The 22,761-nt window shown below is 40.9% G+C and overlaps 1 protein-coding gene and 1 long non-coding RNA gene across 2 annotated transcripts in view; both read right to left on the bottom strand.

Annotated features, from left to right (window-relative positions):
- Positions 1–5,483: 5,483 nt before the first annotated feature.
- On the bottom strand, positions 5,484–7,309 carry bhlhe23 (basic helix-loop-helix family, member e23). Its single transcript, XM_067593690.1, has one exon. The coding sequence runs from the start codon at positions 6,884–6,886 to the stop codon at positions 6,203–6,205; it is 684 nt and encodes a 227-aa protein (XP_067449791.1). The 5' UTR covers positions 6,887–7,309; the 3' UTR covers positions 5,484–6,202.
- A 13,966-nt stretch (positions 7,310–21,275) lies between these two features.
- The window catches only part of LOC137184642 (uncharacterized), a 36,516-nt gene continuing 35,030 nt past the window's right edge, over positions 21,276–22,761 (bottom strand). The window contains exon 3 of the long non-coding RNA XR_010928694.1: positions 21,276–21,354. This is a non-coding gene — a long non-coding RNA (uncharacterized lncRNA). The remainder of the gene's footprint in view (positions 21,355–22,761) is intronic.

Genomic DNA, 22,761 nt, shown 5'->3' with positions numbered 1-22,761 from the left:
GGCACAATATTAATTAAACACAGCATTTCCTGAAGTACTTAAGTGAAGCGCTATCATTGATAATGAGCAGGTTTAAAGGAGTCACATCCCTCCAAAATTACTTTTTAAACCGGCCTTATTAAGCAGAAAATGAGGCCCAAATCAGCCTACAAGCTCCTCATTAAAAGCCACTGATCCTTGGCCACGCGCATGTTCCAATGGTTTTAATTAGGCTAGCGCAAGATAGTCGGCGACAGGAAGTGCCATTAATCTTGTCTTTTCATTCAGAGAGGGGGTACAGCATGTTGCAGCCCGGCGCTCCAGCCTGGGCCCAGTGGAGCCTCAAATGCCACAACAGGATGAGAATTATAAAGTCAAGTGACACACTTTCAATTGTTCTTCATTTGTGTAGATGCAGACTGAAATATACAGTGTTACACTTCCCTTCTGTTACAACCTCTAGTATCACTTTGTAATTACAAGCCAGTCTTGCTATTCAAGTGCATCATTAGCTACAAACACACACACACACACACACAAACATACACAAACACACACAGGATGAAATGTGTCTTCATTTTCTATGTGTGTGTGTGTGTGTGTGTGTGTGTGTTTATGAGTTGCTCTCGCTGTACAGAATGGTCCCGGCCCTGCCTGTCACACCGTCTCCGCATGGAGGATTATGGATGGCCAATTACATCGCTTTTGTCATTAATTAATGAGGATAACGAGCTCCCCCTGCTCCCCACAAAATCACGGTGCTCCTCAGCTGGTACTGAACAGGGAGAGGGGTGCTGGGCCATGTGTGTGTGTGTGTGTGTGTGTGTGTGTGTGTGTGTGAGAGAGAGAGAGAGAGACAATGAGGGAGAAAAAGATACAGAGTCGTCTATGTGAGTGAAGGAGGTTATAGTGTGCACAGAGATGATAGTTGACCTCAGGGCTTTGCATGTAGGTTTGTCCGGCAAGTTGAGGTGTGTTTGCATGTATGTGTGTGTGTGTGTGTGTGTGTGTGTGTGTGTGTGTGTGTGTGTGTGTGTGTGTGTGTGTGTGTGTGTGTGTGTGACTGTTTGCTCACCACCAGTCCTGTATCTGTGGGGCCATTACAGAGATTAGGCATTGCTACAGTAACGGATGCCCCCGTTTGTCAGCTCATATCCTCTGTCAAGACAACAAGCTGAAAGAGAAGGAGTGATGAGCACAGTGATAGAAAAATGGGGGGAGGGACTGTTGAGGGAGGAGTAACATGAGGAAGAAAAGAGGAGGAACTAGAGGCTTTAACAAAGTGGTGGAGAAGTCTTGCAACAAAACTGTGCACTTGAGAACAGAGACGTCATGAGATCTATGTCCACGCAAGCCTTATTTGCTCACAAAAGAGAACCTACGAGAGAGAAGCCACCGCAGTGCTGAGCAGGACATCATATTCAACAACGGCTTAGACTGTTGTCATCTAGTGCTGCGTATCCCTCCTCCACCTCCGCTCCCTCCCACCAGGCCCAATTTGGCCCCTGCTACACTGTCTGGGTCTACCATGCGTGGTGTCAGGTGCCTTGTGGCGATAGGCAAAACGCTTTGCCTGCCTGCCATGTTTCGAGGGTTTGCGGCCATATGAGCACAAAACACAGGCACACATACAACGCACAAACACACAGACACATACAAACAGACATCCCCTCTCCACCCCCCTTAGACATCTGATTAACGAATGGAAGGCCCTGGCCCATCCCGCTGCACTCGCAGCAACGTCGCCCCGAATCACATGGCTCCTCGGAACCAACTGACTCACCAGCTCATCGCTTCCGACAAGGCGGGGCTGGGAGGGACGATGGAGTGTGATGTCATAGAAGAGCAGAGAAGTTGGGGGGTCCATGGGTGATGGGTGGAGGATGGAGGGCGTCCTTACAGCACCCTGCCGGCACAAAAACACTAAGGCACCAGCACCTCTTCCTTCGTGTCCTACACTCTCTTTCCACCACCCCACACACACTTATGAACCTCCACACACACAAACACACACACACACACACGTGTCTAGCTCTATTGTTTATCTCACCTCATCGACCCTTCCCCCCTCACGAACCTGCCCAAAAACAACCAAGTCTTCTGTGTCACTTGGCATCTAAAGCCACAACTATGCTTCTATGAGCAAATTTTATTTAAAAAAACCCCACTACACTACAATCTAATGTTTTATAAACCCCCTCGGTCCTTCACAGTAAGCATAATCAGAGCTGAAGCATGTTCATTTTCCTTCAAGGCCCCTGTTGTAAGTACAGTATGTGTGCATAGGGCTGTGTGTGTGAGACAGAGTGCTACAATGTGCATCAGACACATGAGCTTGCACATGGAGAGAACTTAATTAGAGAAAACAGCGCTGTCAGAAGCATTAGGCAGAGGTACGCACTTAAGGGCATATGGTTTCAGTACTATACCATCGGGTTGGAGAAAAGCACACAAACATACCTCAAAGCTCCGAGCCATGCTAATGAAATCACTCCCTTTCTATCCCGCTGAGAGCAAACACAAATGTTTACAGACATCACACAGTCTGTCCGTACTCCTGCACCACACTGGGCTGTCGTGAGAGTGTTGGTGCGCTGACTGTAGTGCTGTGTGTTTGTCTGCATAAAGACATTGTCAACAATAGGAAATAAGTAAGACTAGGTGGTAAATTCTCAATCTGTAATGGTTCCTTGCAATGTCACCACAGCTGATTTATTTTATCCTATCCTATTTTGCAAGTATTCAAGCTCTAAATTAATATTATCTTGAAAGTGTTTGCAGAACATGGATCATTTAGTAATCTGTAAAACCTTTAATGGAACAAATGACAGCAACAATGTGATTATAAAATGAGTTTAAAATCTAAGTGGAAATTACCATGTGTTCATTTTAAATACTGTACACCACTTGGTTTGAAAATTGTTTTTTTGGTGTGGAGTGGATAGTGATGATGCAGGTCAAAATGTGTATTTATTTTTATATTCTGCTAAAACACATCAATTAGAAGCCACTGGGATATTTTTGTTGGATATTTTAAGTGGGCATAATTGCCTTCCTCTGAAAATCGTACCCTGGTTTTAGTTTTTAATCATCATTTTCAAGAATTTTCAAATAATTACAGTCCTTTCGAGTTTTTCCTGAAAGGCTCAGTTAGTGTGTGCTTTGTTTATTATCTTGACACACGTGGCTGACTTTCTGCAGAGGCATGCCCAGGGCATATTCAAGCATTGATCTGTTTGCTGTGTGGCATCCAAAAAACAAATGTGTTTGTATAAGTCTAATTGTTTTGCTAAAAAATCATCCTCTTATATGTGTGTTTTAGCCCTTATTTTACTGTATGCTGTATTTTTGCTTGGTATAAACACAATGAATTGAGTTTCTGATCAGTTTCACTTATAAAAACATAAAGTTGTACAAGAATAAAAATGCTACCAGTGACATAAATTGTGTATCCATTAAGATTCAAATTAAAACAATTAAAATAATAATATAATTTCTCATGTACTGCTCTCTACCATGAAATTGAATAAGCACTCAACACACACAGTAACATAAATACACAATAATAAAAAGTGTTGTCTCACTGCCTTACCACGTCTTTATCAATATTGTTTTCTGCAGGCCTTCGTCTAGGAAAAGACAAAATATACAAGGAAAATGTAGCTTACACATGCAGAAACTACAAAATTATCCTCATTACAGGGAAAGATTAAGATAATTGGTGCTTCTATGTACACTCCATCAATTACTGGTAGGCTAAAGGGCCAGAAAATACTACCATGTGACCAGCAAAAACACAAATCTGTCAGCCTACATGCCAAGTGACACACTGCCACCATGCACACTGATAGCCATTAAGATAATAAGGGGAAACAATAAAACATATATTTCAGCAGCTCGACGTTAGAGGCCTATAAGTGGGGGAAGTGACCACCCAGCCGTCCGTGCAAAAAGGCAACCATCTCATTTATGGCAATTAGGCTGTACGGAGACTGATGGAACGCATGGAGCCGGGTCCTCACATCATCGGCAGCATTTGTCACATTTCATCCCCGCTGCCCTGACTGTCTCGTGGGGCCTCAGACAAGACATGTGTCATCAGAGGGCCAATTTAAGATGCCATGGGTGGCCTGTTGTTGTGACATGCAGCTAAATTGTAAGAGAGAGACTGGGGTGGCTCACTTAGTCACTCTCTGACTAGCATAAATAGACTGGCCTGATTTAAATGTCTGGTCGAATGTATGTTAAACTATGGCTTAGTTTGTGTAGAACAAACACAGACGTCAAATGAATTTAGTTGATGTGTAGATATAAGAGGAGTAAAAGTAACAGTTTTTTTTGGTTCAGGAAAGTTTCAAAATGAATACGGCAGATGGCTGCATGTTAATCACAAAATCATTCAACTTTGTGGACTGTCAGTTGTGAAAAAAGATTATTTACTAGCCTGTTAGAAAAAACAATGTGATAATAATTCAATACTACTATATGGATTATACTGGAAAATAATTGTCACATCTCCGGTGTTAATATTCAAGCTACAAATACACTAAACATCTATTATTGTCATAAAGTTATAGGTGTTTTTATTTACACACAAAATATCTAAACAATATAATGATTATCTGAAAAAAGAGCCACATAAGAGCAGCAACTTCAATGTTGCAGCCAAGTCAAATTCTGACCAAGAAAGTGTTAGTTTCCAGGTAAAGGTGACTGCTGTCAGACAGATAAAGACAATCAGAGACAAAGGAAACACACACTTGTTTTCAGCGATATAAATATCACAACACCATTAATTTTCTGATGCTTCTCTAAATTCATCCACTCCATCAACCTGCAAAAGAAAACTGGCCCTGTAACGTTCACTGAATTAAGTCAAGCAGGGAGACAGGAGTTGAAATCGTGTTAATAGCTGTCCAGGGTATAAGAGCCCGCCATGGAAGCCTGCAATCACCCAAATACCCAGAGACAGGTCCTGGGTGCCCCGGGCGGCTCTTGCACCCTTCCCCTCAGCACCACCGACCCCACTGCGTGCCAAACGGGCCCCACCAGCCCCACTGAGCTCATTTAGACCTATCTCTTCATGTCAGAGGCTTCTCATGCAAGAAAAGAAAGTTGCCAACTCATTTTTGGGAGGGCCACTCACAGGATGAAAGCTGGAAATCATTTTAGCAGCGTGAGATTTGTGTGATTCACAGATTTGTTAGGATTTGTCCATGAAGGGCTATGTTCTATTTCACTTATCATCTTCATATTTATTTTAAAAATCACATCTTTTAAGTTTTGTGTTAAAAGTAGATTTGTTTTCAGTCACATATAATGTCCACAACATGACAAGCAAAAAGAAATATGTTTGAAATAATAATTTTAGATAATGAACCTTATATAGGCCTATATATGCAATTATAGATGCTATTTTCAGAAGTGACTTATTTGTTTTTAAATGTGTGCTTAGTGTAAAAATGTAAAGCTGATAAATGGCCATTGAAAGGAAGCAAACCGAGTCCAAGCATAGATATGTGTTTTAATTATAAAGACATATAAACAATATATGAAATCCATGTTGCAACACAACCAAAACGCTTCTTCAGTGTATAGGCTGTAGTTATATAACCATGAGTATAGCCGGGTTTGGAGTTAAGTAATTTTCCACAGTTGTACAATACAATCATGTGAGATGTGCAATAACTTAAAAAAAAACAAAAAACAAACTCGTCAATACATCGTTTCAGAAAATATATCAGCCAACATCACATCATTTGATTTTTTTTCCCCCACATAGCATCAGTACAGAAAAAGGGAAGTCCTTTCATAATTGTTGTGTTAAATCTAAAAGTCGAGATTGGGTCGCATTTCTTGGCATTTACTTATGCGTGTTGTCGTTGTTGAATGTTGCATAGATTACAAATGAGAGTTTATAACAAAACGTTTCTAGAAATTTACCAAAACTCATAATTTGGACATGGCCTGTAGTCTCTGTTAAACGAGAAAGTGACAGGTGTGACTTCATCCTATAAGAAGGCCTAAACAGTTTATTTCCTATGTAGCGTCAGTTCAATCTGGATGAAACATTGCAGTATTATTACTTAACCATATTTTAAGATTATGCATTAGACTAAAACTGTTTTTTTCTCCACAGAATGATTTAAAAATAACTAAAGTGGGAGGGAGACCGACGTGGGTGCAGTATAGGTAAAAGTTCAGGAAAGAGAATTAAACCAAATCAAGGCTTGTCGTTACAGTGTTTGAAGAGACTCGACGGTGTCCCGGAATAAGTAGTGCACTTTTCAGCACAGGTGGCGAGTGCAGAGCCCGAGAACGGGTAGACGGCAGCCTGTCCAAAGGGCGCCAGAGCGGTGGGGATTGGTGAAGTTATGGTCTGTCCCTGGTTCAGATACGCCACCAACCGCCTCATCTCCTCCAGAGCCTGAGCCTGCATGAGGATATAGTTCTTGGCCAGGAGGAGAGTGGCTATTTTGGAGAGTTTTCTCACCGAGGGGCTGTGGGCGTAGGGGATAACGGCGCGCAGGCCGTCCAGTGCGTCGTTCAGGTCGTGCATCCTCCTCCTCTCCCGGGCGTTGATGCTGAGCCGCAGGGACCGCTGCTCCTTGGACTTCTTAGCGAGGGGCCCCCCGGGCTTGTCGTCCCCAAACGACGAGCCCCTCTTCCGGGAGTCCAGCGAGTCGAAGCCATCCTCGTCGTCGCTCGTGTGCTCCCCGCCACTCTCGTTGGACTTCGCGGTCTGCCCGGAGAGGAAGTCGGTGGCCGGTGTGAGCTGGAACCGGCCGGGACTTCCAGCACCATGGCCAGCGCCAAACCCGAAGGCTGACTGTCCGTAGCGCTGCGTCAGGTCGAGGAGCGCGTCGTTGCTGATGGACTTGAGCAGATTCTCTTCGCTGACATTCATGTTTTCTCTTCCAGAGCAGATTCTGACCAGGAAAAGTCTACTCTTCCGTTTTTTTTCCCTCTATCCTATCTTTTTGTTTTGAAGACTGCAGGCTGTACTCACTAGTTCTCTCCAAGAGTTGCTGTTTTCTAGGAGTTCCCTCTCTTCCCTCACTCCTTTCCTCTGTCAGTGCTGTGACTCTTCAAGAAGGAGGCTGTGAATCTGAAGCTGAGCCTCTACATGCATTCACCTCCTCTGTACACTGCGCTCCCCCCTTGTTGCGCGCATAGCCCACGTTCAACAACACTTCTCTAATTGTGCTCGGTGAGACCGGAGCGCTCGTGTCCCCCCTGGTACAGTCGGTTTCCTCTCGCGCGTCTCCTTGCCCTCCCTTGCCTTGGGCAGATTGTGACTCGCGCTCTGCCCTGCTCGCAAGTTAGTAGGAGCACGAGGCCCGCCGGGATTATCTGCCCGTCCAATCAGGGGGGCGTTTTAATTAACTCGGGAAGAGCGCAGGTCTGCTCCCAATTTCAATCATAACGTGATAATAACAACGCAAACTGACACGCAGCCAAGCTGTGTCTGTACTGCATTATCTACCATATTATACTTGTTTGACTAAACATGGAGGTCTTGTGATACATTATAATAAACTTGAATAAACTAAAATATTTTTATTTATTACATCATTGTGGGTATTCTGCTATAGCTTTAAAATCCAATCCACAAACAAACATGAGCACAATGCAAACCTTAATTTAGCAATAACAGACAGATAGGTGGATAAAAAAGTACTCACCAGTCTAGATCAGAGACACGTGGGGTGCAGGAGGGCACTGACAGGACATAAGGACTGTTGTGAGGTTTTTGAACATGTGATCTCCCGGTTCTGCTCTTTCTTATCCGGACTTTTTGTTCTGGATTTGTGCATTTTAACAACAGTGACAGACAAGACATGATGACACCCTGGTTGTTATAAGACTATAGTTTCAGTTGTGCTGCTTTCTGTGGACAGAAAGCTTATAAAGGAAGCGCTCCTGACCGCCATTCACCTTGCACGCTAGCAGAGTCAGCATTAGCACCAAATGCTCAGGGACAGATTACACTCCATCACCAATGCAGGTAATGTAGCACTTTATACTGGCCAGTCAGTGATTAGTGAAAGACAAATAGCTTAATTCAGTTTTGTCTGTGTATTCAATTTAGTCCTACCCCCTCCAGTAATTTTATGACAATATTAAAGGCCTACATATAGGTTTTTGCACCAAAAAAACTCCAAGTACTTATTGGGACGCTGCAACAAAATATAGTGATGCCATGGGATATAAAAAGTCTTATAAATTAAAACAATGTCACTGTGAACTCACTGCTGAATAAACCCCTAGGCTGTATCAATACCAGAGGGTAGAGAATCAGTAAACACTAACACTATCACAAACATCTTAACAAGTCTTCTTTCTATGTAAAATGTCCCCTGAGACTAAGAAACAGGTGTCTGACTGACTGGCACCAAGTATGAAACTTAAAGTGAAGGTGAGGCTGCCACTCTGTGTCCAGTATGGCACATTACACTGTATCATACACAATTATAATCTACAGCTCCGTTTTATGGCTTCTTGCAAGCTCACATCTCCTCACATTTGTATTCAATATTCTTGGGGAACTTTTGTTTAGGTGATGGTGCCACCTTGTGGAGAAAGAAGCTAAAGAAAAAAAGTTAGAATCCAGAAAATGCTACTTTAGGTGAGATACATTTTGTTGAGAACGTCAGAGATTTTGATTCCACTTGAAGGTCATGTTTTAGGCCGTCTGTAGTGTTGAGTATGTAGTGTTAAAGCCCCCCTCAACTCAAAAATAAATGTTTTTTCTTATTGTTATTTAGAGGTTTGACCTTCGCTGTGCAGAAACAGAGTTTGACTTGAAAATTATGTACATTAATCAGCTAAAGGGGAAAAGTTTCTCTGTACCTCAAATCTCAGTTTAAGACGTGTGTCTGCAAGCATGATTTGTGACATCACAACTAGTTTGGAGCCAATCATGGTCCAGTATGCAACTTACACAGGTATGATGTGGAACCCTGAATCTTTCAGCATCCATACACTGAAAATGGACTTAAAGGAGACATCCTGTGTCCAGCAGTGTAAACATTTGAAATTAACAATATTTGCATATTCATAGATTCTGGGCTTTTCATCAAGGGTGAAGTGTTAGATGTGCTTTTTAGAATTATTGTTATTATTAAGTTATTTTGTGTCAAATCCATATCAGAAACATATTATTATTCAAAGCAGAGTATTTTTAAATGTCTTAAATTATGTCTATTGGGATTCTTTTAATAAATGTCTCAATAAGTGTCTTTCATTCAATGTAGATGAAATTACCATGAAAACATAAATAAAATGGTTGTCAGACTTCTATTAAAACTGAAACACACCACTGATTAGCATTTAACTTATAATGACTTAATTGTTTAGCTGTCGTTGTAATTGCCTGAATTGCACTAAACTGAATGTGATGAATGTGATAATATTCATGAATGTAATTCACTACATACAGTCTGCATATCCCTTTGGCTCATTATATGACATCCTGACCTGAACAGTCTGTTGAGCTCTAAATCTGATTAACAGAGTAATGGTGGTCAAACAGTCATGCTTGATTTAATTGGTTTTAATGCATTTCAGTGCATTTAATACAGTATTTTTCTGTGGTCGTGTGTGCTCATCATCGCTGAAAATAGTCTAGAAGTGAAGCAGACAGCAGAAAAACACCAAGCAAGAACATAAACATTGTTGGATCGAATACTCAAGAAAAAGCACATATGAAAGCATTCACACAGGAGGAATCAATAAAAACAGAGTGAAAAAAAGTTAGTAGACAACAAAGGTGTGAATTCATCGAAACAACTCATCAAAACAACTACCATGACGTGAAAACACACTCAAACAAAACTAGTACCAGAAATAAAACACCTACAACATGACAAAAAAAAAGTGTTTTCTTGAAATTGAAATTTATTTTGGTCTGTTAGTAACAATGAAAACACAACAAAAAAAAACACATAGGCCTTTCCACGGTAGATATTTTGACTTGTCAGTCAATTTGTTCCAAAAGAGTAATTGATTGCGTAGCAGTGTAACACAAGATACAAACACAATGCACACAAACAAAACATATAAATAAAAACATCAAATAAACATAAAATAATTATATTATATCATATTATTCCCAACAAAAACAGTACAACACAGCATAAATATTTTTAGACTTAACAGATGTAGACTGGCTCTATTATGTTGTGTATTGTATTGTCTTACAATACACAACATCAAACAAAATTTTCTAATATACCTTCCATATTTATATAGACTTTCCTTTCTGATCACATTTTTTATGTTTGTGATTCAGACCTTTGAGGAGAGATTTGAAACATTCAGTCACAAAATGCTGTTGCACTGCTCTCTGTGGATTAAAATCTCCAGCTGATGAAAAACACAAGGTATGTCATCAGTTATGTCTGTGAATATGGCCAAAAATACAACATCTTTCAAAGTTTACATTCATAAAAAGCACAGCAGCAGCAGCAGTTCCTTGGAGCATGTGTTGATTTACTTGTTAAAGGACAGGTTCACAACTTTATGTGTCTTAAAACAACAGTCAGGTGCACAAATTAACATTGAAACAGGTTTTCCTCACTGTAATCATTCCTCCTGTTCATACTGACCATTAGAAAAGCCCCTCCAAATGTGCTTTCAGTCTAAGTGATGGGGGCCTAAATCCACAGTGTGTCCAGTCATTTTGTGCAAATGCATTTAAAAGTTTATCTGAAGATTATATGAGGTTTCAGCAGTCTGAGTTAGTCAAATAAAGTGGATATCTTCCACAGTTACAGTCTTATTAGTAAAAAAATGTCCCTCTTTGTGTTCCAACGGACAGTGTTTTCCTGTTCAGCTGCAGTGGGAGGATGATAACAGTAAGAGAGAATTTGGCTCTGAAGATATTGACTTGATTTGACTAATTTGGATGACTAAAGCTACATATTCGCTTCAAATAAACTTCTAAATACATTTTTGCACAGTGGGAAGGCTGTGGATTTTGTCCCCGTTTACTTACCATACATTGAAAGTGCATAATGAAGGGATCTCTTAATGGCCAGTGTTAACAGGAGGAATGTTTACAGCAAGAAAAACATTTGTTAGTGTTCATACAGGAACCTGACTATTGTTTTAGAACAGACTTGAAAAATTGTGAACCTATCCTTTAAGACTCAAAGGTGCATGTACAAGACTTTGGCCAGCAGATGGCAGAAAAGCCCATGAGTTGATAAAATACTTAGAACGCATGATGGACAATAGACTACAATCATATCAGTCCATAAAACACATTTAGAATGTAATTTTTGGTGATTTACTTATTTATGTTCACAGTCTTGTGTATAATATTCATGTTAATAAAAAAGCAATTCATGAAGGAGATGCAAAAGAAAAGCTTCAGTGTCTACACTGCCTGAGAGCCTGTTTAAAAGAAAACACAGGATGATTTAACATTTAAACTATTAAACTATTGAGTATGAAAACTATCCAGTGTGAGCAATGATGGTACAATTTTACCTCTCAGTCCATTAAGATCACCTCCCCTAGTGTTCAACTGACAGCACTGCACAGAGTCGACACCTTTTTCCAGCAGGACCAAGCACTAAAAGCTTCTGATTCACAGAGAATAGAAGAAACGCAAAAAAAAAAAAAAAAAGTGTCAACACACCAACTAATAATACATGATGCTTTTAAAGCCTGTGCTGCAGCTCTGTGTCGCCATGGCAACTGCAGGCTCAGCTGCCATACAATGGTGGCATACCACATTTTGGCTGTGACTGTGTGTGTGTGTGTGTGTCTGTGTGTGCGGAGAGTACAGGCTTACATTGCAGTGACAGTTGAGCACCACCACGGGGCAGAAAAGTCTTTTCTATTGCTCTGAATCTGGTGTCATATTTGACAGGAACAATGCATGTGTGCCTGTACACAAACGTGTGTGTAAACCCATGCATGCATGTAGACACGTAGTCGCAAGCATCCATACTTCATATGTGCTGTGTCCTGCTGTGTCACCCTTACACTTATTTCATTTGGCTGTTAGTGTGGTCCTGTGGTTGCAGTGGAATGAGGGCATTTTGTGGGAACAGTACCCACATTTTAACTAGTATTGACATTCAAAGTTACACCAGGTCTTGATTATTTCTAATATGTTGTATATTGGGACCCAGCAGGCTCCACATATGAGAGTTTTCTCTTCTGGCTGTTTCTCATATCCTAAATTTCAGCTGCACTCTCTCTGTCTAAGTCTGATTCTCTCTCTCTCTCTCTCACACACATACACACACACACACACACATGCATGCGCACACATCAAAGTGCCGCTCTGAGTAAAGATGGAACAGGCTCCTTTGATCTCTCCCTGTCGCCTCTGATTAATGTGTGGATTTACAGTGCAGACCTACAGGGACCTGGCAGCCATGACACCCTTCTGCTGCACTGGAATCTAGTTGTCCTCGCAACCAATCAGAACCCTTAATTTTATACATTGCTCCAATCATGATGCTTCCATATAGGCAACTACAAAAGAACGGCACAAACCCAAGATTCACACTCAACCTTAGACAACCAACCCAAAGTCTCTAAAATCCCTCCACTGTCACAAATCACAGCATACTCTGTACCTGTCCAATCAGAGAGATTTCACAAAGTCCTCTTTGCAAAGCGTTTCACCCCCAATCCAAACACAGTTACATGAGATAGCTGTTGATCGGTGTGGTAAATGTTTAAAACAGCCAGTCTTGGCAGTCAGTTGCACTAGTGGGTACAGTGTTGGTGTTTGGTGGGAGGTTTGCTGACGATGTCGGAGCAAATGTTGGAAAAATGTAGCATCAAGCATCAAAGGAAGTGTTTGCCTGGCACACATTGTACTTTGCGCATTGCACATTGCACCCACGTTTCATCATAAGCCAAAATAAGTAAGCAAAGTACCCAGTCTTTACTCTGTCTTTGCTCTTTTTTACCCCAATCCCCTCTCCTCCATGTCTCCCCTCACTTCTTATCTCTCTCCCTCCATGTTGTCTCCCTACACTGCAGTGCAATGCAGATTTTTCACAGGGTGGAGGTATGGTAGAGATAGGCGGGGTCCCATGAATAATTGTTGAAGATATTTTTACTCTGACCCACTTTGGAGTCCCTCTCGCCCCCCTTAAAGGTGCCGCAGCCCTACTCTGTCTTAAGTCAACATAGGATGTGAAAATGAGTGCCAAAAGTGTATGAACCAATTCACGGGTAAGTTGTGTGGTCTCAGCTGTCAAATTAATCTCTTCAGCCATCTAAGAAGGATTTAAGACTTGTTGATAACTCGTATTATCACTGAGCAAGCACAGACTCTACTTATCCGTATTCTCACAATAAATATCCACTCATCAGCTTTGTTGAAATTTTGGACTTGACATAAGAGATTTTCTGAAAAACAAAGTGTGGCCCTATTTCATACTCTATTCCATACATAATTCATTGCGGAAAGTAGAGGGGTTTGGGAATACGTACAAATAAATCTTTAAGTCCTCAAACAGAATTGACTATACTGAATATTGAGTTTTTTGTTGTGGACCTCCCCTCGTTGGTGGCTGGTAATACTAGTGAAGGCATAGTTACCTCCTGGTTAAAAGTTTACCTTAAAGGGGACATAACATTTGATTTTCTGTCATGATGTTGAATGTCTGTTAAACATGGTCAGAGTTCCACAACATGAGGTTAAAGTATGTAAAAATGCTCCCTGAAAGTCAAAAGTCCAGGTTTCAGCCTGCTCTGAACACTCTGCTTCCCCATCCAACTGATGTAAGATTGGTTGCACATGCCCACAAACAGCCTCTTTCCCGGTAAATCGCATTTCAGGCACTGCTAGCTTGTGATTTTCACTATTCATACACGCATTTATATTCAGGAACATTTCCGTCTTGCGCCTTTTCACACATGTGATGGTAATGCCAGAGTAGACGGGGCAAGGGACAGTCCGGTAATTGGCGGCAATGCAACACTTATGGATGCCAACCGCTCAACAGAAGACAAATAAGAAGATGGGACAAGGGGGGGATGTCCGTGTACACACTGGAAGACGTCTCATTATTTTCAGGAACATGGCGGGTGAGGAGCACCTTGGTTTTTTTCCCACCTGCATTCCGTGAATACCTACCCTACTCTGCCTCTAATTGGCTAGTACTCTTTGCCATCGTTGGTTAGGCTGGTTAGGTTTAGGCATGAGGAGATGAGATGAGATGGTTAGGGTTAGGGTAAACATATCAGAGTCAGAGCCAATCAGAGGCAGAGTAGGGGCGGGTCTTCGCAGAATGCAGGTGGGAAAAAAATAATGTGCAAGGAGCTCCAATGTTTTTGTAATGTGTTTAATATTAAACAAATTTGCAAGACACCAACAAAAGCATTGGCAAGGCAACCGTAAACAAGTCGCAGATTCAAATATGTCATCAGCGGAGTCTTGTGATTGGGTTGTTTCATGGTTAGTTTGCGTTGTCATCGCACATTTTTTTGATCAGATTTGGGCTCAAACATGTATGGATGTATTTGAGAAGTTGACATGTTGAGTAAAGAACGTGAAAAAAGAAGTGAAATCCTGCTATTTTTGTTTACTATGTTTACGTATAACCAAGTGGGCTCATCAGGAGGCTGAACTGAGGGGCTCCATGAAGAGCCAGTTAAAGATAAAAAAAAGAGTTTTTTGAACTGTAAATCATCCCCATAGGCCTCTGAACTGAACTCAAACAAATCTTTCCTACTGAGACTTTTTCAAGTTTGCAATGTACCAGGTACTGGTACATACTGCTGCCAAGAAATAGCTCAGCTTTTAGTAACAAACTAACTTCCAGCAATCAAATGGGAATCATTCCAACCTTAAACAGTGTTACAAAATCACTTGAACACAGTGTGACAAAGTTTAACTTGTGGCTTTACTGTAGCTGTATGCGCTTGCTGCGTAGGTCATTCAGCACTATGAACCCGTATACTCAACTTGACCTGATTTGACTTGACTGCTGGTGATACAGCTCTCACACATACTCACTTTTGCAGGCTCGCAGGCTACTTTTATTGTCTGTAAGTGTTAATTTGTTCAACAGATTGCTTTAAATACTTCATTTCCACATAATTTCTATTTCTGCAACTGTCATGACATATAACACATACATGTTAGTAGATTTTGTGTATTTACTGTAAACTAATAGTTATCAGCTGAACAGGTTAATGTAGCATAACCCTGCACTTTTGTTGTATGGAAGGTGAACAGCGCCTAATACTTAAAAACCTGAAAATTCAGAAGTTTGATATATTTGGAAGTCCGGACCCATATATACTAAGGCAACATGACATTCAAACTTTCTGGCACCCAACAGTTTGAACCAGCAGCAGAAATCTTAGAACTGCAAGACTGAATGATGCAGCAGTGTGAACAGTGATATGATCGCTGATGAATATACTGAAGTGCATTTGAACAGTGATATGAAAAATGAACTAACTAAACTATTCAAATCGAAAAAAGTGATTCCTAATTTTCACCTCCATACTGAAGTTGCTGAACTTCCTCCAGAGCTGAAAACAGAAGTTGTGACAGCCTTTGGATTCAAAACTCTCAGACTTTGAGGTAAACTGCATTGTGTAGGCCTACAGAATGTGAAAAAAACCCAAAAAACATTGTATCTACTGTGCATCAATATTTACAAGGCTTCTCAAAACACATGCAGGCAAGTAACCTATCTGGTTATAGTGGTTAGCATTAGCAATGAGCTAACGTCATCACTTTCCCCACTCTAGGCTAATGTTCGATTTGTTGCACATAGATTTGCTAATGTAGGTAATTTTACAATCCCATACACTATGTTTCAAGGATCTTCTTCTGAGATTCTATGGAGTTTGATGTTTTGAGATAGTTTTGCTTGCTGTTGACTGGAAGGCTTCTTTTATTTCAGTTTATTATAACTTTGTAATAAAAAGCTAAGCTACTTAAAAAAAAATAGGAAGGAGTAGTTTGACATTTTGGTAAATACACTTATTTTTTTGCACATATTTAGATGAGAAGGTCAGTACCACTCTCATGTTAGTACATTAACTATGGAGCTAGAATAATTTTAATTGCAATTGAAAGTGAATATGTGTCATTTTTGGAGCCCAGCATCCAGTCCTTGTATTACATCCATGCTCCCCCTGCTTTCATTCTTTATGCTAAGCTACACTCCATTGTTAATGTACAGACATGAGATAGATGCTGAACCTGCCATCTAACTCTCGGCAAAAAAGTGAATTAATATTTTCCAAATATTATAATGTTATGTGTTGTGTGCCACCATTACTGCAGTCAAACTGAATGTATTGAAAGGACCAGTGTGTAGGATTTCATGAAGTGAATACCTCTCCCCTCACCGTCCCCTTCCAAGCGTGTAGGATAATCTATGGTCGTCGCGAAAGTCGTGAAAAATGCCAAAGACCCTCTCTAGAGCCAGTGTTTGGTTTGTCTGTTATGGGCTACTGTAGAAACATGTAGGTGCAACATGACGGTCTCCATGGAAGAGGAGGTGCTCCCTATGTAGATATGAAGGGCTCATTCTAAGCCAATGAAAACACAACAAATCTTCTTAGTTTCATGGGATTATACACTAATTAAAACATGCTTATGAATATAATATTCCATTTCTGCCAAGTCCTTCCTGCTAGATGCTACTAAACTGACTGACTAAACTGTAGAGGCTTTTTAATATCAAAACTCTGTGTGAATTTGGTTGTGACTACAGACTTTGGGAAAAAAAACAAAACATTTATTTACCATTCATGTCCAATCCACAGTGTGGCTCTGAAAGTGCTGTGGAACTAAACCCAGCAATTACTTGCTAGCTTATGATTATAAATAAACAAAGTTTTTTTTTTTGGTTTGATTGCACTGTCGTCAAATGAACCCCATCATTTGCTAAAAATATGAAACACGTGATACTGTAAAAGTGGAATGTCACCAGGAAACATAAGAGAGTACCAGTGAATTAAGTTAAAGTGAAATAATGTCACAGAAAAAAACACCTGGCTGTCTGATAAAAAGTTAACTTTTAAAAAAAAATATAAGCTTTATTTGGCATTTGATGACTATATTTGAACATGGAACAGGTTCTATATGATTTCCTGGACATATATTTTGATAAATTATTACAAAGTTAAATCCTTAATATATATCATGGTGCTTTACATATGTTTATAAGTTAGGTGCCACCAAGCGGCAACTATTACACCTTGAGTCTGACGTTAATGCAGAAGTACATCAAAGTGTAATGCTGGATGGATGCTGGCTCCAAAAAAATCCCTGCCTCCAATAGACTCCCATTCAAATAGCATCAACTTCTCTCTAGAAATACTATGTCATTTATTTTTTTCAATGAGTCATTATGGTCTCAATGACTAAATTCAGGGCCTCTAATAAGCTGCTGGTCATTTTGGAAATTATTGCTCTGTTAATAAGATTTGAAGACTTACAGTGGCTTTGATGTCTGCTAAGTGGGCGTTGATTGACATCTGTGATCGACAGTTTGATCACCTGCTGCTCTCCATGACTATTGTCACAATATTTGGGATGTGATTTCAACACATGCCCTGTTGAAAGCAAAAATACAGAAAAAAATACACCACTCACCCGGTATCAGACTTAACTGAGGTGCTGGAGCTAAAAATTCCTTGAAGAAGGTCTCTGACTGAAAGCTCACTAATTAAAAAGATACTTGCACAGATTGGAGTGCGTGGATGCTTTTTTCATTCAGTTTGATACATGCCCTGTTTGCAAAATTTAGGCATAGGAAATGATATCTCTAGAAATAGCCACATGGTTATGAATGACCCATTATGGCAGATTCAGATTTGACATGGACTCTAACTAAGACTTTACACTTGACTTGAACTTGTATTTTGTGATTTATGAAGCATCACTGGGTGAAAGAGGCTCTGAGGTGATATATGCTCTTTTAACAGCGCTCCGTTTCAACACAAACACAGTTGTTCATAAATGGTTTATTTATAATGCAACAGTGCTGAACTCAGGCAGTCAGCCCCATCTTTGTGAAGGCTTTGAAAAACACAAAATAAGCCATGAGACATCAGATTTGAACAAACATTTCTGAAAAACTATTTTATTGCCAGTCAGATTTCAAGTCTTTGAATTTTGAATGTTAGTGAGCTGATTTCGGCACAGAACTCATTTTCCTCCCACAGCATCTTTATCATCTTCCGTTTCTTCTTCTTCTCCTACAATCTTATTCTTCGTCTCTGTAATGATTTTATGACATTTGTTTTCTGTCAAGGCTTTGGAGGAAGATAACTATACACAAAAACTCAAAAGAAAGGATATGCTATGAATGCAAAACTGACCTGATGTGTGCTCTTGTGCAAATTTAGAGAGATCTGACAGGTCCTCGCCAGTTTCCACCTCACTGCTTCTGTTATCTCGCCTTGCTTATCCCTTTTATCCCCAGCTCTGCTATATTTCTCTCTCTTTGTCTCTCTGCGCAATAGTTTCTCTTTCTGCCTCCATCTCTCATTCATGCCCCCCTCCACTCCCACACTCTTCCCCATATTTCACAATGTGAAAAGTCACCCAGAGTTTTCCTTCTAGGGTTTTTTTGCGGACAGGAAGTCCATATTTAATGAAGTGACTCTCTTGTTAAAATGCTTTTAAGTGCTCCTGTGCAGGGCTTCGGGCTGGAGGGGAGGGGAGGAGGCGGGGGCTGAGGCTTTTATTTATTCATTGGGCGGTTCAGTGCCTCTTCCCTGCTCCGGCTCTGTGAAGAAGGGAGAGGATTAGAGGAATGAATCCCCCCCCCCCCCTCCCTGACACACACACACACACACACACACACATACACACCCTTCCTCCCTCTCCCTCACTGGCCGTGTTCCCTCCCTCGGGGGACACCCCTGCGTCAGTCCACATTAACATCCATCAGAGCATGGTGCTCTAGAGGGGGACGAGCCTCTGTCCCACTGAGTCGCAACATACATGCATGAATACACGTACAGTAAGCGCAGGCAAACCCACATACACACTAAATACAGCGTGCAAGCCAAGTGCACACGCAGGAACACGCATTGTGTAGCAGCAGCTACGAACCAACACTCCTCATAGTTATGAGTCACAGACTTAAAGCGTCTCTGTCAGCTGTTTCCGCCTTGAGCTACACCAAAATTGAGTTTTGTTTATATACTACATTCAAATTGGACTTGTTTCCAGAGAGCCCTCCAATGTTTGAGTTACACAAGTGCAGCTGTCCCCTACTTGATCAGTAGGCGTATATGAACAAGTTTGAACAAGCATTTGAAGACTGCCGCAAAACAGACGGAGGAGAAAGGAGACGGAGATGAAGAGAAAGTTTCTCTGAGTGAAGGCTGAGATGGTGCGTTGTGCTGATTCCTCTCCTCTTTGTGTGAAGTTTTGGGCTGTCTGCTCCCTCTCGTTATCTCTCCTCGCTCGCAGAATGGGAGGGGAGCTGAGACTCGGGCTGGATGAGAGAGGCATATCATTAACCAAGAGTGTTTCTACAACAAAGCGCAGACTCCATCAAATCCCACTCATTCCCACACACTGGTGTCACACTCATCATTCTCCTGCACTGAACTGCTGTGTGAAAAGATGCCCTCATTTGTCGAAGGCACACATCATTTTTCTTGTCAGAAGGCCTAATAGAAATTCCTTTAATATTTTCCTCGCTCAAATCTTTGAGAATTTTGAGATACTAATGCTCATATCTAAAATTGGATTATATTTGTTAGGGCTTGACTGATGTGTGTGTGTGTGTGTGTGTGTGTGTGTGTGTGTGTGTGTGTGTGTGTGTGTGTGTGTGTGTCTGTGCGTGGGTGTGTTGTGTGCATGTGAAAGCGCTTTTACATGGATTCTCATTTGAGGGTTTCGCTGTAGCCATGCAGAGGGATGCAGATTCACCACGCTGACCTAGATTCCAAAATAAGGCGCATGAAATGGTAGATGTTGCCCATGTCAGCACACACACACACACTCACACATTACAGACAAAAAAAATTAAAACATATTACCTTGTGTCTCACCCTAATGTGTGTTACAAGATCTCTCTTTTCCATTCATCACTACTTACTTCGGAAGATCCAGCTACTGATTCAATCCATTCACACCAAATCTTACACACATCTGTAATTCCTCCCTCTTTTCTCAGTTCAGAGCTTTCCCCTCCTTCTCTCTCATCTTGGAATCTAACATCAAACCGAAATGTTAAAATGCAAATTCATGTTCCCAGCTAGCTCAGTTCACACAAACTTATAATTGGATTCTGACTATTAATATAAAAGCTTTCTTCATCCTCATCATTCGATCTCGTATTAGCCTTTCTGCGATACACACGAATCGGCAGTATTCCAAGATAAGAAAGACAGAGGAGGACAGAGAGGACAGTCGTTCTCATTAGCATGGAAAAGTGTCTCGTTGAATCATGAAGTAGGTCCAAACCAAGGTAGCAGAGTTAGGAACGAGTTAGGAATTCATTAGCAACATAATGAAAGTGTGCACATCTGCCTGGTTAACGTGAGGTCTGTGGGTTTTCCTCTTGACACTCTCTTCCACATGGTTACATTAACTCTCTTCTCTTTTTTCCCCCCTCTTCCCATTAGCAGCTACATTCAAGCCAACCTGTGAATGTTTTTGAGGCGGATGGGAGATGTGACACTCAGAGGGGCAGAGGGGGTGAAGCTCTCTGTGACTGGAGGCTAACTAGCATGTTCATCATCGCGGCTACCAAAAGACAGAAAGAGAAAATAGAAACAGACGCAGAAAACAGGCATGCAACGTTTGGGAAAGAGACAGACGGCCTGAGAGAGCACCAGATGCTGTGTGGGAGGGTTATTTAATTGATGATATCACACCTCTCTTTCCCTCTTTCTCTCCCTCTTGTTCTCCCTCTTTTCTTCCTCTAACACACACACACGTGCACACTCGCAAATACACACACACATTAACATTCATGCACACCGTATTTGCCCTGTCACCTCCTTATCCTTGCATGACACACCGCCCACACTTCTCCCTGCTCCGTCCTGCCTACCTTGGGCTCCCCAGGGATTTGCGAGGCCTGTGGCTTGTGTGAACCCGCAACAACACACTTGAATCACTCAATAATGTGGTACACGTCTCATCTAAAGTTATGATTAGGAAAAGGAGTCTTGCTTGTAAATGAAAAGAAAGCATACAAAAGGAGGAAAAACATCTCAATTATATGTTTTCTCTGCTCTATGTGTTAAGTTATTTGAAATTGTGTAACAACATCCTTTTAGTTTCAAGCGTGAAAACAACATCACCATGGCTTAATGTTACTCACAGTTTCTGCTTTCTTTGCTTCTTTTACTTCTTGCTTCTCTGCATGCAGGTAGAAACTGTTCCACATGCTTCTTGCCAAACTAGAAAAGCCCCAGAAAACGAGTCTCATTAATTAGCTTCTCATTTGTAAATGCAAATGAGCTTAATTAAAAAATAGACTCTCCTTTTGCGGGCTTCAAAGGGAGACAGTGAGGCCTAATCAGGAGGTTTGTTCAGCTGTGGCACTAATGAGACATATTTGGCCTAACGAGGGAGCGATGCCCTAATTTGTTTATGCTAATGATATGAAACAGTGCTTGTCCTTTTGGTGTATCTGGGAAGGGATCAGTCACACACACGCCTCTGTGCGATGTACCTTCAGGGTTTCGTTCAGCGTTGGCGAGGTGGTGCAGCGGCCTCGCTGAATTGTTTCAGTAGGTTAATTGGTTTAATTAGCCTAATAGAGATCATTGAGGCGACGACTCAATGTCAAGGCATATGTGGGTTTCTGAGGCATTTTCCATGCAAATATTGTGCAATGAAAATGAATGAGGAAAATAAACTTAACTCAGTTGACCTTTTTACTTTAAATATTCCTGGAGAAGTAATAAACAAAACAAAGCAGGTCCAGGTCAAGTCTCTGGTCTAACAGCTAAAAGGATAATTGTGGTTTATCACAAAGTGGGTCTTGTTTTTGCAGTTTTAGCCATCATTTCTATAACTAATAATAACTTTGTACACACTGTGTTATTTGCTAAGATCTGAGAGCACAACAACCTCACTAAAAATAAGTCTGAGCAAAAAACAAACAAACAAGAGCAGTTAGGTTAAGTTTTAAAGCTGCACTAACCAGTTTTTTATGTTAACAATGGTGCAAATTACTATATGTAATGGGAAAGACTTTGCAGTTCCCTTCAGCTCTACAAAACTATTTAGTATGTTAAGATCATTGTTTTGGTTATCTGGCCCACATGTCCACTCTTATCAGCTTCATTTCTAACAGTAGCAGGAAGCTGTTTTCAGAGTAAAAGATCTGATAAACCACGAAAGCACGAAACTGCAGACACAGTTAGCAACTTGCTGGTGAACATAGTTGGATCTTTTAGCAGCTAATGAGCCAGATATTTCTCTCAGGAGAAGATGGAGACCAAAACAGAGCTGAAACGGGAGTGAATGTTGGACTGACATTCGTCAAGTGGCCATGAACACAATTCCAAATGAACGAGTTGCTCTGTGTTAACAAGCAACTGTTTGATAACTTGTTCACTGCAGCAACTTTATAAGGTCATAATGTTTCAATGTTACATTTACAGCTTGTTCTGCTGCCCCAAGTGGCCCAAAAAAATCGATTAATGCAGCTTTAAACAAACCTCAAGATTAGCCAAACTTCTCTGTAAAAGAAAACAAATAAAAAATTAAAAAATAAAATTATTACCCAAACTGTCAACTGAAAACATTTATCCTTCCTCTACAATGAGGTGTCACAGGTATTTCAGGTGTGATCACTA

The sequence above is a fragment of the Thunnus thynnus genome, chromosome 6 (genome assembly GCF_963924715.1).
Source record: "Thunnus thynnus chromosome 6, fThuThy2.1, whole genome shotgun sequence".
Taxonomy (NCBI): domain Eukaryota; kingdom Metazoa; phylum Chordata; class Actinopteri; order Scombriformes; family Scombridae; genus Thunnus; species Thunnus thynnus.
The sequence above is the reverse complement of the archived record's forward strand: the minus strand, read 5'-3'. Positions and strand labels throughout refer to the sequence as shown.

What these genes read in the sequence shown, in the direction of transcription:
- bhlhe23 (XM_067593690.1), bottom strand. Translation starts at nt 6,886, where the DNA reads ATGAATGTCAGCGAAGAGAATCTGCTCAAGTCCATCAGCAACGACGCG.